Source organism: Eschrichtius robustus, chromosome 18, assembly GCF_028021215.1.
Source record: "Eschrichtius robustus isolate mEscRob2 chromosome 18, mEscRob2.pri, whole genome shotgun sequence".
Lineage (NCBI taxonomy): Eukaryota > Metazoa > Chordata > Mammalia > Artiodactyla > Eschrichtiidae > Eschrichtius > Eschrichtius robustus.
This window is the reverse complement of record NC_090841.1, coordinates 16,376,195-16,391,423: the sequence shown is the minus strand read 5'-3', so window position 1 is coordinate 16,391,423 and position 15,229 is coordinate 16,376,195. Positions and strand designations below refer to the sequence as shown.

General features: G+C 42.4%; 1 protein-coding gene across 1 annotated transcript in view; it reads right to left on the bottom strand.

Annotated features, from left to right (window-relative positions):
* Positions 1-15,217, bottom strand: part of NEK5 (NIMA related kinase 5) — a 64,508-nt gene extending 49,291 nt beyond the window's left edge. The window contains 3 exon segments of the mRNA XM_068526459.1: positions 3,163-3,259; positions 9,800-9,938; positions 14,310-15,217. Coding sequence (XP_068382560.1) covers positions 3,163-3,259; positions 9,800-9,916 — 214 coding nt within the window. The 5' untranslated portion in view covers positions 9,917-9,938; positions 14,310-15,217.
* Between the last annotated feature and the right edge of the window lie 12 nt (positions 15,218-15,229).

Here is a 15,229-nt window from a genome sequence, read left to right as displayed (position 1 = left end):
GGCCTATTTTACCTAGACCATGCCTAGCAAATTATAGGTACTTGATAAATATTCACTGAAGGAATTTAAGTGGGATTAATTTAGCCTTAGGAAAATCTTACTACATTCTCTTATTTTTCTCATGTTGCTTCAAACTTATGAAAACTTCTACTTTCTATAGACAAACAATTAATGAACTAGAGCCAGGGTTCTTCTGTTCAGAGGTGAGCTGAGGGTAAACAAAGGCTTTCCCCCAACTCTCTACAGTCAGGTGTTGCAAGGACCTCTGAGCCTTCCAGATAAGCTCCGTGTTTCAAGTCCCAACAAACTGCCAGGCAAACTCAAAGGCATCACAATAGCCCTAGTTTTCCTAAACACAGAGGTGCTCTAGTTAAGAAAAGGAAAAGGCTGTCATCAGAAAGTTTAAGCTTACAACATAAACGAAGTCAGTGAAGGTTATTTATACTGTAAAAAATGACCTCTAATTTTATAATGGTATCCAGCATAAGCCATCCTGAAATATCCATTTTGCATGGCGTAAAGACACACTCCAGGGACTTCCCTGGAGGTCCAGTGGTTAAGACTCTGTGCTTCCACTGCAGGGGGCACGGGTTCGATACCTGGTTGCGGAACTAAGATCCTGCATGCCAGGGGCCCCCAACCCCGGGGCCATGGACCACTAGCGGTCCGTGGCCTGTTAGGAGCCGGGCCACACGGCAGAAGGTGAGCGGAGGATGAGTGAGCGAAGCTTCATCTGTATTTACAGCCACTCCCCATCGCTCGCATGACCGCCTGAACTCCGCCTCCTGTCAGCATTATGGTGAGTTGTTTAACTATTTCATTACATATTACAATGTAATAATAATAGAGATAAAGTGCACAATAAATGTAATGCACTTGAATCATCCCAAAACCATCCCCCCACCCCGCCCCCGGTCCGTGGAAAAATTGTCTTCCACGCAACCGGTCCCTGGTGCCAAAAAGGTTGGGGACCGCTGCTGCATGCAGCAGGGTGTGGCCAAAAAAATTAATTAATCAATTAAAAAAAAAAAAGACATACTCCACTCTCCTAAATGGCCCAGTCTAGGCACTCATTCAGCAAACGTGTATGAGCACCTACTATGTGCCAGATGCTGAGGAGCAAGTGGTGAGCAAAAGGATTTGTTATGTTTACTGTCTTAAAGGGAGACAAATATTAGACAGTTCCTAATGGCGTATATGAACGTACACACGCAGTACAAAAGTGCTGGCGAGATCTGTAAAGGGGACTGTAACTTGAATTGGGGTCTCAGAGAAGGCCTGACGATGAGCAGGACTTACCAGTCACAAGGAGTCACAATAATAACCCACAGAATGAGGAAAAGGACGACTGTCTAATGGCGTCGCTGTTAGGAGTCAATGAACAGGAATGCAAGGCACCTTCTTCAGTGGCTGCCCCTTAAAAGTTGCTGGATACAACTCAATTCCCGGCTCACATGTACTCTTAGCTCCCAGAAAGACCTTGGAGGTGTCCCGAGAACTCTTTTAAAGACTGTACCCAGTTTTAATTTGCAAGAAACACAGAGAGCTATTTTGAATGCAGTGGTTTTAATTTGCAAGAAACACAGTGCCCTGCACAGTGTAAAAGCTCAAAAAATAGCTTTTAAAAGTTATTTACTGATTTTTACACCCCTGATGGTGCTTGAAGATATCTAGGTAACATTCCTGCTCCATGAACTACTTCTGACCTGTGAATTCAAGCACCCCCAGTGCTGGGTGCTGGGATGGGGATGCCCATGGTGAACCGGGGACACAGCCCCGTCACAGCCTTTTAAACACCTGACATGCTGTATATGTGTCTATTGCCTGTCTCTTCCCACTACAATGTAAGAGCCACGAGGACAGGAATTTGTGCCTGTTGTGTTTGTTCACTGCTGTATTCCTGGCACCTAGAAAAATGCATCAACGTAAGCACTCGATCAGTATTTAACTGAGGGCTTCCCTGGTGGCGCAGTGGTTGAGAATCTGCCTGCTAATGCAGGGGACACGGGTTCGAGCCCTGGTCTGGGAGGATCCCACATGTCGCGGAGCGACTAGGCCCGTGAGCCACAACTACTGAGCCTGCGCGTCTGGAGCCTGTGTTCCGCAACAAGAGAGGCCGCGATAGTGAGAGGCCCGCGCACCGCGATGAAGAGTGGCCCCCGCTCTCCGCAACTAGAGAAAGCCCTCGCACAGAAACGAAGACCCAACACAGCCAAAAAATAAATTAAAAAAATAAATAAATAAAAAAAATTTAACTGAATGAATGACCAACGCTCCTTTTATGGTGTTTTTAGTGTTTTGCTTTGTTTTTTTAACCTTTGGAGTCAAGTGATAGAGGCAGAAGAGATGTTGTATTCAGGCGCACAGAGAAGGGAATTGCTTCCTTGAGGTTTCTCCCCTCTATCGTGGCCGTTTGCTTGGCTGCCTCTCTGCAGGAGAATTGTACAGCCCTCCCTGTTGCCCCGGGACATACAAGGACTTACAGAGGCAGAGTGTACCCTCCCCCACCATCACCCCATTCCCGCGGTTGGTTGCATGGCTGCTTTGCACCCAGAACGTGAGCACATAAGGAAAGTAAGAAACACGTCACATCCTAGCAGGGATCTGAGAGTGAGGGTGTGGCGGGCTCTGTGTCCTGCTCCTTCCTCCTGCTCAGGAAAACAGCTGGCTCCATATGTGCGCTGTTCCTTCAGGCTGGACCCCCGACTTGAAGACTCCTCCTGGGCGTTCCCTGGCAGTGCACTTTCACTGCCGGGATCCCACAAGCCATGAGGCACGGCCAAAAATAATAATAATAATAAATTTAAAAAATAAAGACCCCGCCCAACCATAGCCAACATGTAATGTGAGTGAGACACAGATGGTATTCTTGCAGGCCACTGAAATTTCTTACTGCAGCAAAGCTAATACACCCATCGTTAACTATCTGAGGGAGTGAGAATTAAAGGCAGGTGGGCAAACTTGAGAAAATTTAGGAAAGCTGCCTACAAAAACTCACCAGAGAAGAAATAAAGATGATGTCTCAAATTACAATTTAAGTAAATGGGAAAATGAATCCAGTTACAAAAATTAATTTATACACAGTTCTCAGGAACTATCTTATACAGAAGTCTACATGCCCACACTTTATTAAAATACTTTAAGAATATGAGAAAGTCAAACCTTGAAATGAACTGAAGAAGGTTACAATGTTGGGATGTTTCATCTTCGCCAGAAGAATGACTTCTTTCTTTGAAGCTTCTTTTTCTTGGATGGGCATCTAAATTATATTAAGAGACAGAGTAGTCTGTAAAGATAATTCGCTTTCAAGGAATGCTTTTTACTCACTGTCATCGAAAATACTCCAGGATTTCACTGGCTTTTAATGGCACTTCTGCAACATATCTCTCAACGGCAGGAAATGACATTTCTAGAATTAGAGTGTCCTATATCTAGTCAATGGTTTGTCAATGACAATCAGAAACAAGAAAATAAGTATTTCTGGTGAAGTTCTGCTGTATTAAAATTTCTGCTGGATTGGTGTACTGTGTCAATTATTTAGTCATCTGGAGGAAAGTTATTTAAATATTTATCTTTCAGCAACAAAGGAATTTGTAAAAAAAAAAACAAAAAAACAAAATGCAATGTTCCAGCAGCAATCACTGCTGAGAAGAAACAAACGAAATCTAAAAAAAGTAAAATGTCATATATCACGTAAATCAGACCGGTAAAGTTCTATGTTAAGATTACTACGTTTTTCGTTTTCAAATAAAATGTCTCTCGTGACTTCATTTTAGATTTGATGTATTTTCTTTTCTTTTTAAAAAACTAATTTGCTTTTATTATTGCTTTTCCTTCCAGTTTTATTGAGATATAATTGACATACAGCAGTGTATACGTTTAACATGTACAGCATATAATTTGACTCACACCATGAAATGATCATCACGATAAGTTTAGTGAACATCCGTCATCTCATATAGATACAAAATTAAAGAAATAGAAAAAACATTTTTTCCTTGTGATGAGAACTCTTAGGATTTACTCAGCAACTTTCATGTACAACATCAGCAGTGTTAATTCTATTTATCATGTTGTACGTTACATCCCTAGTATTTATTTACCTTGTATCGGGAAGTTTGTACTTTTTGACCACCTTCAACCAATTCTCCCTTCCCATACCACCCGCCTGTGGTAACCACAATTCTGATCTTTTTTTCTGAGTTTGTTTTTGAAGTAAAATTCAAAAACTACAACACTATGTCATTTTCCATCATACAACACAGTGATTTAAAATTTCTGTGCATTTCAAAGTGATCACCAAGATAAGTCTAGTTACCATCTGTCACCATACAAAGATATTAAGTATTGACTATGTTCCCCACACTGTACATTTCATACCCATAACTCATTTATTTTGCAACTGGAGGCTTGTACCCCTTAACCTGCCTTACCTATTTCTCTCCTCCCCTCACTCCCTGATGTATTTTCTTATTATTCTGTTTACCATCTACGGACAATATTTTTCAAATGTTTTGGTGCCATTGGCAGTGGCCACACCTCATTTCTACCTTTTCTTCCTCATTCTTGACACTTTGTCATATCTACACTGACTTCTGGCCCGGCTGCCCCACCCTTCTGGCCTCCATGGGTCACTGGTCCTCTCCACAGTTCCCTCTATAATGGCCTTCAACATTTGGCCCACAGGTAATGTGTGAGTTCCCAAATTTCTCATCCTCATTTAAATTTGAAAAGTTTTTAAACTTTACGTAACTCTCTGAAAATAGAAAAAGAGTTAGATAAATGATGGTATTTTTAACCTAATGTCACACTAGGCGGTCATCAAAACTCCAGGGAAGGGCTGGCAGGAAGAGCAGAGGAAAAGGTAGAAGGATTTGCTGGTCACTGCGCCTTGTTGAGCACGTTACTTAACCTCACTGAGCCTCAGCCCTTTCACCTAAACCGTGAGGGTAATGAGATCTACCTCTAGAGTTGTTGTGAAGATTAACTTGACTAATATATGTAAAACACCTGGGATAACATGAGGTCTGCTAGGCACCCACTATTACTATAAACAATGAATGATATTATATGAGAACATTTTATTATATGAAAACATTGAATGACATGAGAAAATATTCACAATATACTAAGGGTAAAAAGCTGCTATAAAAGAGTATATCCACCATGACATCAATCATCTAATATATTCTAATAACTTACAAGGTACATTTATGCATTAAAAATAGCCTGGGGAGAAGTTCACCATAATGTTAATAGTGATGAAGAGAGAGGTTAAAAGTGATTTTCATTTTCCTCTAAATAGCCTTATTTTTCCCTACCGTTTTTTTCAAAATTTCTTCAATGAACATTTTAATTTTTATAATCAAGAAAAGATACAATGCATTTTTGAAGGCAAGAAATAAAAGAATATGCTTGATACTTGTAGGATGATGAGAGAAAATATAGAGCTTTTTGGTACCTGTAAGAAAATAAGCGATTTAAGTTCTGGGGTCTAGAGTTCGCTTCGTGGAGAGGTTCTGGAGAGCTGAGAAGAAATGTAAATCAGATGAGAAGTAATGAAAAAGTACATTAGAGTAAAAAGAAAAAAATAAGTAATAAATGTTAATACTGTGACACAAATGTTGTTAGGCAAATCTGATAACACAAAGAGATACGGGAAAGCAACAATAACGAGGCCCAATAGAAATTCTACTTATTTATGGCATGGAGACCAGGGTGGTTCATGAAGTAGAAGAATGAAAAAATTCACTGCTCTATTAGAAATATACAGTTTTTTATTATCTATACTGAAGAACGGGAGAGACTATATGAAATGCATTAATATATATTTTTATAGAGGATTCACCTCTCACATATTTTTTTCTTTACTTAGAATTTAAATGGTTTTATAATTCCTAAATATGTACCAGCTTAACAACAGAGCTAGAAGGTCGGGAAGTATCTATGCATTGAATTATTTATCCAATAAGAATTTATTGACCCGCTACTGGTGCAAAGAATTCTTAGCTGCTGTGTGGAATACCAAGATGCAAAAGACATGGATTCTGCCTGCACAGAATATACAGTTTAATAAGGAGGAGAAGGCACAAAATAAACAGCTAAAGCACAGCAAAGTAGACAGCAATCAGTACCATACAGCAGTACGGATAAAAAGCTATGGAGTTTACAGAGAAAGAGAGGTTACTTAGATTTGGAAGGTTCTACAAGGTGTACTGAGTCTCAGCCCTGAACAAGTGGGATCTTGATGCTTGGATAGGCAGGCAAAGACCTTTTGGGAAGAAAGAGGCCCTCGGGTGAGCACAGAGGCTGCGGTGCAAAGGATCTGCACGTGGCAAAAAGGAAGAGTATGTGAGGGGAGGTTGAAAATGGAATTTGGGAACAAATCAGAGAGGGGTGACAAAACTAATCTGAAGAGTGAAATGATATAAAAGTACAAGGCAAAAATTACTCATAATCCCATATTCCACCTCGATAATAATGTAGTAAGTAGGTCTTTCCTATATGTATGGGCAGATATGTGTGGGAATATACATACCTATAGAGAGAGATAACGCATATATTTTTACAAAGATTGCATCATTGTACACATACTATCTTCTTAATTAGCAAAAGTTATGATACTTCTCATGTCAATACTTTGACTACAACATGATTTTGACGAACAGCTTAGTCTTTTCACAAATTACTTAACCAATCCCCAACTGTTGGACATTTAGGTTGTTTGCTGACTGTCTGCACATTTCTGGGTATTTCCTTGGAATACAATCCCAGAAGGTGAACTACTAGATCTTAGGATGCATACTTTTTTTTTCTTTTCTTTATCAAGATGAAGATAGCCTTTTCTGCTTATACAAATAATACAATTCTTAATTTTAAAAACATAATATATGCTGCATATTAAAAATTCTGACCATGCAGAAAGAAATGATAGAGGTGAAATCCCACCAATCAGCAATAACCACTGTTAATGTTTTGTGTGTGTGTGTGTGTGTGACATTAACAGTACATACATATATACACATAACTTTTTGTGGCCTGATTTTTTTTCATCTTTACAACGTATTTCGGACCTTACTCCTCGTCAATAATACAAACAGGGCATGGATCCTTCTAAGGCTTTGATACGTATTGATAAATTTCCCTCAGGATGATTTACCTTCCTATCAGCAGAGTAAGAGAGTGCCTGCTTCCTCCACTTTTATATTCTTTTCAATCCTTTCCAATTGTATCAGCAAAAAGTGATATAAATCAATAGATTTGTTTTACTTTTCTTAGTTTTCTAATGAGTTTGAAATTTGTTTATGATGACTTCTTCAGTTATAATTTTTTTTCTTTTTAAGATTTATAAAAGGCTAGCACAAGGAATTCCCTGGCAGTCCAGTGATTCGGACTCCACGCTCTCACTGCCAAGGGCCTGGGTTTGATCCCTGTTGGAGGAACTGAGGTCCCACATGCTGTACCGCGTGGCCAAAAAAAAAAAGCTAGCACACTTTAGTCAACACTTGCAAGTATTTTGGGCATTCTGTCAGTTTTCTTTCCATTTATTCATGATGGTTTTCCATCATTCAGAAGTTTTATATTTTAGTGTAGTCAAAGATTATGATGCATCTAGCCATCTTTTCCTCTACAACTTCTGTCCCAGTGAAGGTTCGGGAGCCTGGGGGGAGAATTCCCAAGATTTTGTTACATGAGAGCTGGAGCCATGAGAAAGGTACTGAAGTGATCCAAGTAACCCAGGCCACTGACAAAAGGAATGAAACAAATTCAAGGGAGAGAAAGAGTCAACCGCATTTAGCAAGTAATTGGATGGGGAGAGAGAAAAAACTCACCGATGACCCCAAGGTTCTGAGCCTGGATATCATAAAAATACTGGTGTCATTAACACAGAGCAGCACAGAGTGGGTGACCTGGATCTGCTTAGAAAAGTGAGAAATTTCTACTTTGGGGTACAATTGTGTTAGCTAGCTTCCAAGATGCTCCTCAACACCCCTCACTCTGAATTCTTAATGCCCAGAAACTGTGAGATAATAAGTGACTATTATTTAAGCCACTAAGTTTGGGGTAATATGTTACACAGCAGTAGATTACTCATACAGATACTACCCGAAGATATCTAGCTGGCTAATGAAATGCACAACTAGGGCTCTGGAAGGTACCAAGGCTGGACAGAGTTTTAAGAGTGATCTGTTTAGTGGTAAAGATTGAAGGGAGGTGACTGTCAGGTAACAGTACACAGAAAGAGAGTCGGCAAAGGATAGGTGGTTGGGGACATACGGAGGGTGAGGAGACAGAGAGGCCGGAGAAAGAGCAGTCAGATAAACAAAAGAGAGTGAGCAGAATAAGGTCATGGAAGGAAGCTCTGACAGGCCACTAGACTAAGAGGACATTAGCAGAAATATGCGGTGGATCCATGAAAAGGGACCTGTATTGGTAAATAAAGCATTCGCCCTGAAGCTAATCATCTACACCTGAGTTTTAATGTAAGTTTGGGAAGTCCTTTTATTTTTCCCCAATTTTTTTTTCTTTTTTTTTTTTTTTTTTGGCCATGCTGCACGGCTTGCGGGATCTTAGTTCCTCCACTAGGGATCGAACCCAGGCCCCTTCAGTGGAAGCACCCATTCCTAACCAACTGAACTGCCAGGGAAGTCCCTATTTTTTTCCCAATTTTTAAAAATTATGGTAAAATGTATACAACATAAAAGTTATACCATTTTAACCATTTTTAAGTGTACAGTTCAGTGGCACTAAGTACATTCACATAAGTGCAACTTGATTCATCCATTTTGTACCCATTTTGTATGGAAGTTTTTCTGCTCCTCTCACTGATAAATCCTCCAGAAGGCAACCAACGAGACTTGCCTTAACATGTATTCTAGCCCATAATGGACACTATTATCCCCATATATCTGAAACGAACACAGCCACTAGAGAGGGTAACATAAACACAAACCAAGGGGAATTTAGCAAAATTGATTCCTCTTAAATTAGATATATTTAATTATTCTCCAAAACCATTAGACTAACAATAACATATGGTTTTCCTCCATTCCTTCAATGCATTCAATACATATTTTCGAGCACCTATTATGTGCCAGGCACTGTTCTGCATGGGGAAGGAGATAGACAAGAAATAAGTGAGCAGAGTAATTCGAGATCATTATAAATGCTACTAAGAAAATAAACCAGGGTGGTGTGATAAGGTGGTGTGATTGAAGTCAGGGAGCTACCTTGGCTAGGATGCTTGGGGAAGGTCTCCTTGTGGAGGTGACCTGAATTTGGAGAGGCAGTCAGAGGAAGCGCATAGCAAAACAGAGGAACTAGAGCAACGGAGGAGGGGGCATCTCACAGACGTGCCATAGGATATAAAAAAAAAAGATGTTATCACTGTAAGGTATACCATAGAAGCCAGGGCGAGAACATCTTTTTCTCTTTTCCTTTTTTTCTTTCTTTTCTTTTTTAAAAATAAGATCACTGGGGACTACCCTGGCAGTCCAGTGGTTGAGACTCCCTGCTTCCCCAGCAGGGGCATGGGTTCCATTCCTGGTCGGGGAACTAAGATCACGCATGCCGCATGGCTCAGCCAAAAAAAAAATAAAAGTAAAATTTAAAAATAAAAATGAAAATAAGATCATTGGTTGCTGTTTGGACAATGGACTTAGAAGACTGAACAAACAAAAGTCAACTCACTCATACTTGTAAAAAAAAAAAAAAAGATGTGTTTCCTTGACAAACTGGATTAAAAGCCAGATGAATATACCGCTGAAAATGAACAGGAATTTTAACTTCTTAACTTTACCTTTTCAAAATTGATCTCTTTTATAACACAGTGCTTGCTATCTGATTTCCCTTTGGCCAGGTATGCTTTCCCAAAGGCACCTTCCCCAATGGCCTTAATCACGTCATATTTATCCATGGTCTCCAATGCATGGAGTTACCTGAAATGAGAGCAATGAAATTTTATTGCACACTTTTCATAAATATGAACAAAGTCAGAAAACTGACCACTACAACGTAAGAGAACTCATTTTGCTAAAACTTGCATTCTAATTTCGCAGAGACTGAATCAAACAACTTTCCTTGTGGCCACAGGTAACAACCAAAGTGAGACAGAGCTTAGTCAGCTCCAAGGTCAGACTTGGGCTGCAGCTCAACTTTGATACACCCTAGTGTTGTCATCTCGGGCAAGTAACTTAATTCGTAAAACCTCTCTTTCCTAATTTCTGAAATGGAAATAACAATACCTATTTTTCAAGATTGTTCTGAGAAAGAAAAATATAATATGCCCGTCTGGGCACCTCTAGGCAGCAGGAATTGTCCTTCCGCTTGTGTGGTTTTACAGTCCAGCCTTTCTCAGTGGGGCGTTACTGCCCCCTAGGGGACATTTTGGAAACTTACGGAGTTTTTTTCTGTTCGCAGAGATGGAGAGGCAGGCACGACGGCTTTTAGAAGCCATTGGGGCCTGAGATACTAAGATTCTGCGATGCTAGGGACGGTCCCGCACAGTAAAGGATTTTCCAGCGCCCCTACAACCTTAAAAAGTCTCCGCACACATTCATGTGCTTGGAAAAATCCGTTTATAATTATCTGCGGCTACAACCAAACTATTTTACATCTAAATACAAAGTATATTTTGCACAGTTTTAATTAACACTGAATTTGCGAGGAATGCAACTACATGTAAATCAAGGCTTGATGGCACCTTGTTCGGAACTTTACCAGGAACTGTTCACCGTTTTGGAAAATCACTCCCCCACTGGCCACGCTGCTCCTGGTAGCTGAGACCTAAAAGTTTGCAGCTGTCCTTATCAGGTGACTCCCTGCTACTTCACTACTTCTTCCAGTGCAGTAGTACCAAGAATTTACAGATTGAAATATAGACTTTATAATAAAGAGAGTCACTGTGGCATTTAGATTCGTCTGATCAGATTCGGTATGGCAGGAGGGTGTGTAAGGCCAGAGTATACAAGGGCCCCATCCAAGACCTACCCAGTCAGAATCTCCAGTTAAAAGGTCTAACATTCCCTTTGGTGCCTAAGCTCCTTTGATTTGGGTTTGTCACCCTCAGCCCAGGGACCTGGCTTCTCGAGAGGGGAAGGTGAATTCTCCGGGGGTTAGTAAATGGTGTGGTCCCTTCCTCTCTACCATTTCTTTGGGAACACGGTGCTTGTAACCCAGGTACACCCTCAATAGCCCGTGGGCAAAAAACGGGCCAGTAATTCCCAGTGGGGTTGTTTCTGAACTGTCTTGGGCAGGTCCTGGCGGCCCAGCACTTGCCTCCGACCATTTGCCACCTCTCTGGAAGCTACGCGGCCGGGCGGCCCTCGGCCAGCCGCCAGCCTCCGGGGCTTTGGGTAAACTTCTCCACTGCATTTCCCCGTTATATTCAATACTACATTTAGGGCATCATGCTGATTTTTTTTTTTTTAATTTTATTTATTTATTTATTTATGGCTGTGTTGGGTCTTCGTCTCTGTGCGAGGGCTTTCTCCATTTGGGGCAAGTGGGGGCCACTCTTCATCACGGTGCGCGGGCTCATGCTGATTTTTTAAACCTGAGTGAGTAGGCAGGTTATGTTTTTTGAGTAATCTGTCAGTGCAGGAAGCGGGGACGATTAGGTGGGATGGGGCTGGAAGCCAGCTCCGCAGCTAGGGAAGGCTTGGGGACACTGGAGGGCCGGGTTTTGAGGGAGGCGCTGGCGGAATCGGAACTCGAGGGCACCTGCGCAGGAACTGAGGGACCGCGACGCTCCCGCCCAAGAGGCACCAGCGGGTGGAAGCCCCTAAGTTTCGGGGAAAAAAATCCTTCTCCCTTAGAAACACTCTCCGGGAGGCGGCCGGCGGGAAGGCGGCAGAACTCCCGCGGGGGCCAGGAGCTGGGTGCGCCGCGCGTTGCCATGGAGACCGACGCGGCCCGGGACCGGAGACCGCCGCTCTGCAGCTCGCGTCTTCCCGGGCGGGGGCTCCACCTTTTCCTCGGGGCTCCCGGAGGCCCTGGGGGCAGCTCCGGGTTCGGACTGAGGGCGCCACCCACAGCATACCTGCTCCGCCGGCTCCGCGGGGCCAGAGTAGTGTCCCGTGTGGGTCCGGGTTCCAGACGCCTCTGCGCCCGCTGGCGGCCGGGGCGGAGCCGCACTAGGGAAGGTGGGCGGGGCGCGGGGCCAGAGCGGCGAGAGGACGGGTCCACACAGTCCACCCGGAAGAGGGGTGGGGGCCGGCCGCGGAGTTTGGAGACCCGGCCGCGTCACCTCCGTCGCCTTAGGTCGGGACTCCTCTGCTTACACTAGACAAGCATTCCGCTCCCGCTCCCCGTTCTTGCTTACGGTGTACCAGAGGCTTTGCATATATTCTCCTTATTCCTTGCGACTACCGACTCAGGTAGTAGTTGCCCAGTTTTACAGCTGAGCTGGACTGAGAGTTTCTCGTGCACGGTCTCAAATACTGTCAAGAGATGGAGACTGGAACGGAGCCCGTCTCTTTTGGCCACAGCTGGCGGCCTCCCATGGGGTCCTCTTATAAAACGGGCTACTGCCCAGTAGTCTGCAAACATGCTCTCTCACCCTATCCCCATCGCCCCCTACCCATTCCTCATTCCCACTGCACATCAAGCTGCCATCAGAAACGTTTCATTACATGTTTAAGCAGTTGAAAGGATGTAATTTCCAGCAATTATAAATATTGACACAAGTAAAACATAACCAACGGAATCTAAATACCACGGCAATTTGAAACCCACCATACCTATTTTAAAAAAAGAAAGAAAGCTCTCCTTTAAGAATTAGAAAGTTTACATCATTCCTTTCCTTGAACTCATATCTCCATACGTACTGTTTTTCATGATTCAAAATCTTACCCATCACCCTATCATATCAATGGAAATTAATTTCTATTACCTAATAGGCTTTTAAAAATTCATTAAAATTACTAGTAGTACACAACTGATCCAAATAAATCACGAACTGATATTTATTAAATATAAAAAGTAATAGTATTGGAAATTTCTCTCTTAAAGACCTGAATGGGCTTTCCTCTTCTTCTCCCCAATTAGCTCAATTAGTATCCACAGATAACGCTTTTTGCTGGAATAGACAAAGTTCAACATTGAGTCTGTCCATGAAAAATTAATCAATAGTCAATCTAAGAAAGAAATGGAGAATTTTATTTGAGCCAACCTGAGGATTATAACCCAGGGGACAGTCTTTCAGAAAGCTCTGAGGATTGTTCCGCCCAAAGCACAATTACATAAGTTTTCAAGACAAAAGGTTATACTGTACACCAAAGTAACATACTGACAGTTTACACAGTCCAGCAAGGTGAGTAGTGGGTCATCGTGACCCCTTACAGGATTAAGAAAGAAACGTTATCCCCTGAGGAGTTACCTTGCTGACACCAAGAGAAAATTGCTGTTGGGGGGGGGGGAGGGGTTGTTTTTTTGTGGTTTTTGGTGAGCAGGCACTTCTGTGTCTTCTAAGGGGATCTAGCTAATGTATAATGCACATGCACAATGCACACTAAAAAGGGGTAGCGGGGGCTTCCCTGGTGGTGCAGTGGTTAAGAATCTGCCTGCCAATGCAGGGCACACGGGTTCGAGCCCTGGTCTGGGGAGATCCCACATGCCGCGGGGCAACTGGGCCCGTGAGCCACAATTACTGAGCCTGCGCATCTGGAGCCTGCGCTCCGCAACAAGAGAGGCCGCGATAGTGAGAGGCCCGCGCACCGCGATGAAGAATGGCCCCGCTCGCCGCAACTAGAGAAAGCTCTCGCACAGAAACGAAGACCCAACACAGCCAAAAATAAATAAATAAATAATAAATAAATAAATTTATAAAAAAAAAAAAAAAGGGGGTAGCGGTAGAAACCGACAGAAAATTTTGTTTAAAAAATTTTCTTGTCCTTTCTTAAAAATAATTTTATTTCATCAAACCTCTTTTTTTTAATCTCTTTTTTTAAAGCTGTAAGTACTGAAAAACTTTATTCGTGTAAGTAAGTAAATGGAATTGGAAGTTTTGTTAAAAGTGACCCTCAATTCTTGCCTAGTTGTATGTCAAGAATTATATAGTAATCTATCACTAAAATTGGTTTCTAATCATCCATTAGTCTCTTCAAATTCTGTTATAAGCAAAACCCTGCAAACCATCTGACTTTCAAAAGGATTTGTCATCCCATCAAGATTCATTCAATCTCTCCATAACTATACATAGTTTCAAGTTCCCTGTGTTGGTTGGTTTGGAAATGTTTCCACCCTGGGGCAGTGCTAAGATTTGAGATGTCTAAGAGGTATCAAATACAGTATTTATGGAAGCCGAATACCTGGCAATATCCTCTCCCCTTGAGAATAGGCTGGATTTAGTGACTCAGAGTGACTAGAACATGGAAACGTAAAATTAGGAACTTACAGCAGAGACCCCGGCAGACACTGCCTGAGCCAAGAGATCAAGGTTAACAACAGCAGTAACGTTGTGAGGAGATGGCACACCCCTGACAGGATGTATTGGGAAGGGCACTTCACGTCTGTGGTGTTCAAACACTCATGCTCAGTCCCATCATGAGAAAAACATCAGACAATCCCAAATTGAGGGACATTTTACCAAACATCTAACCAGTACGCCTCAAAAATGTCAGGGTTCTGAAAACTAAGGGAAGATGGAGAGACTCAGAGACCAGAGGAGACTAAGGATGACCAAATGTTTTGAGTATAAATAATGGGGGATGGGAGCGGGGGTGCTGAAGGCTATAACACAGTTTTTGTATGTTAAGATTTTTTTAAAAATGTTTAACTCTTTGAAAGACGTACGTAGTCCACATTTCAGCAGACCTTTATTAATGATCCTACTGTAGTCTCACAACTATTTCCCCCTTTTATTTGAGCATCGTTCCCTATACCAGGCCAGGCTTATGCTGTTCCCACACTTGCCCCTGTGGGATCCCCTGCGAAGAGCCAGTTTCTTTAGTAAAATAGTCTCCCTTCACTAAAGCATCACAGCATGAAATGACAGGCCTCGGCACATGTGTGTCATGGTGACCCAGACGTGTTGGGGTCCTGCCTGCCATTAGTTCCACAACACTGGTTTCTGCTACTTCTTGTACGGACTTCTCACCTTTGGCCCCATTCCTTTCTCATAGACAGGACCACTAACTTCTGACCAGTTCTGTAGCTCACCCCACTCCTCTCATGGCTGATCCTCCGACCTGGGCTCTTTTGTGCATCCTGTGAGGGGCTGTATTTAAGG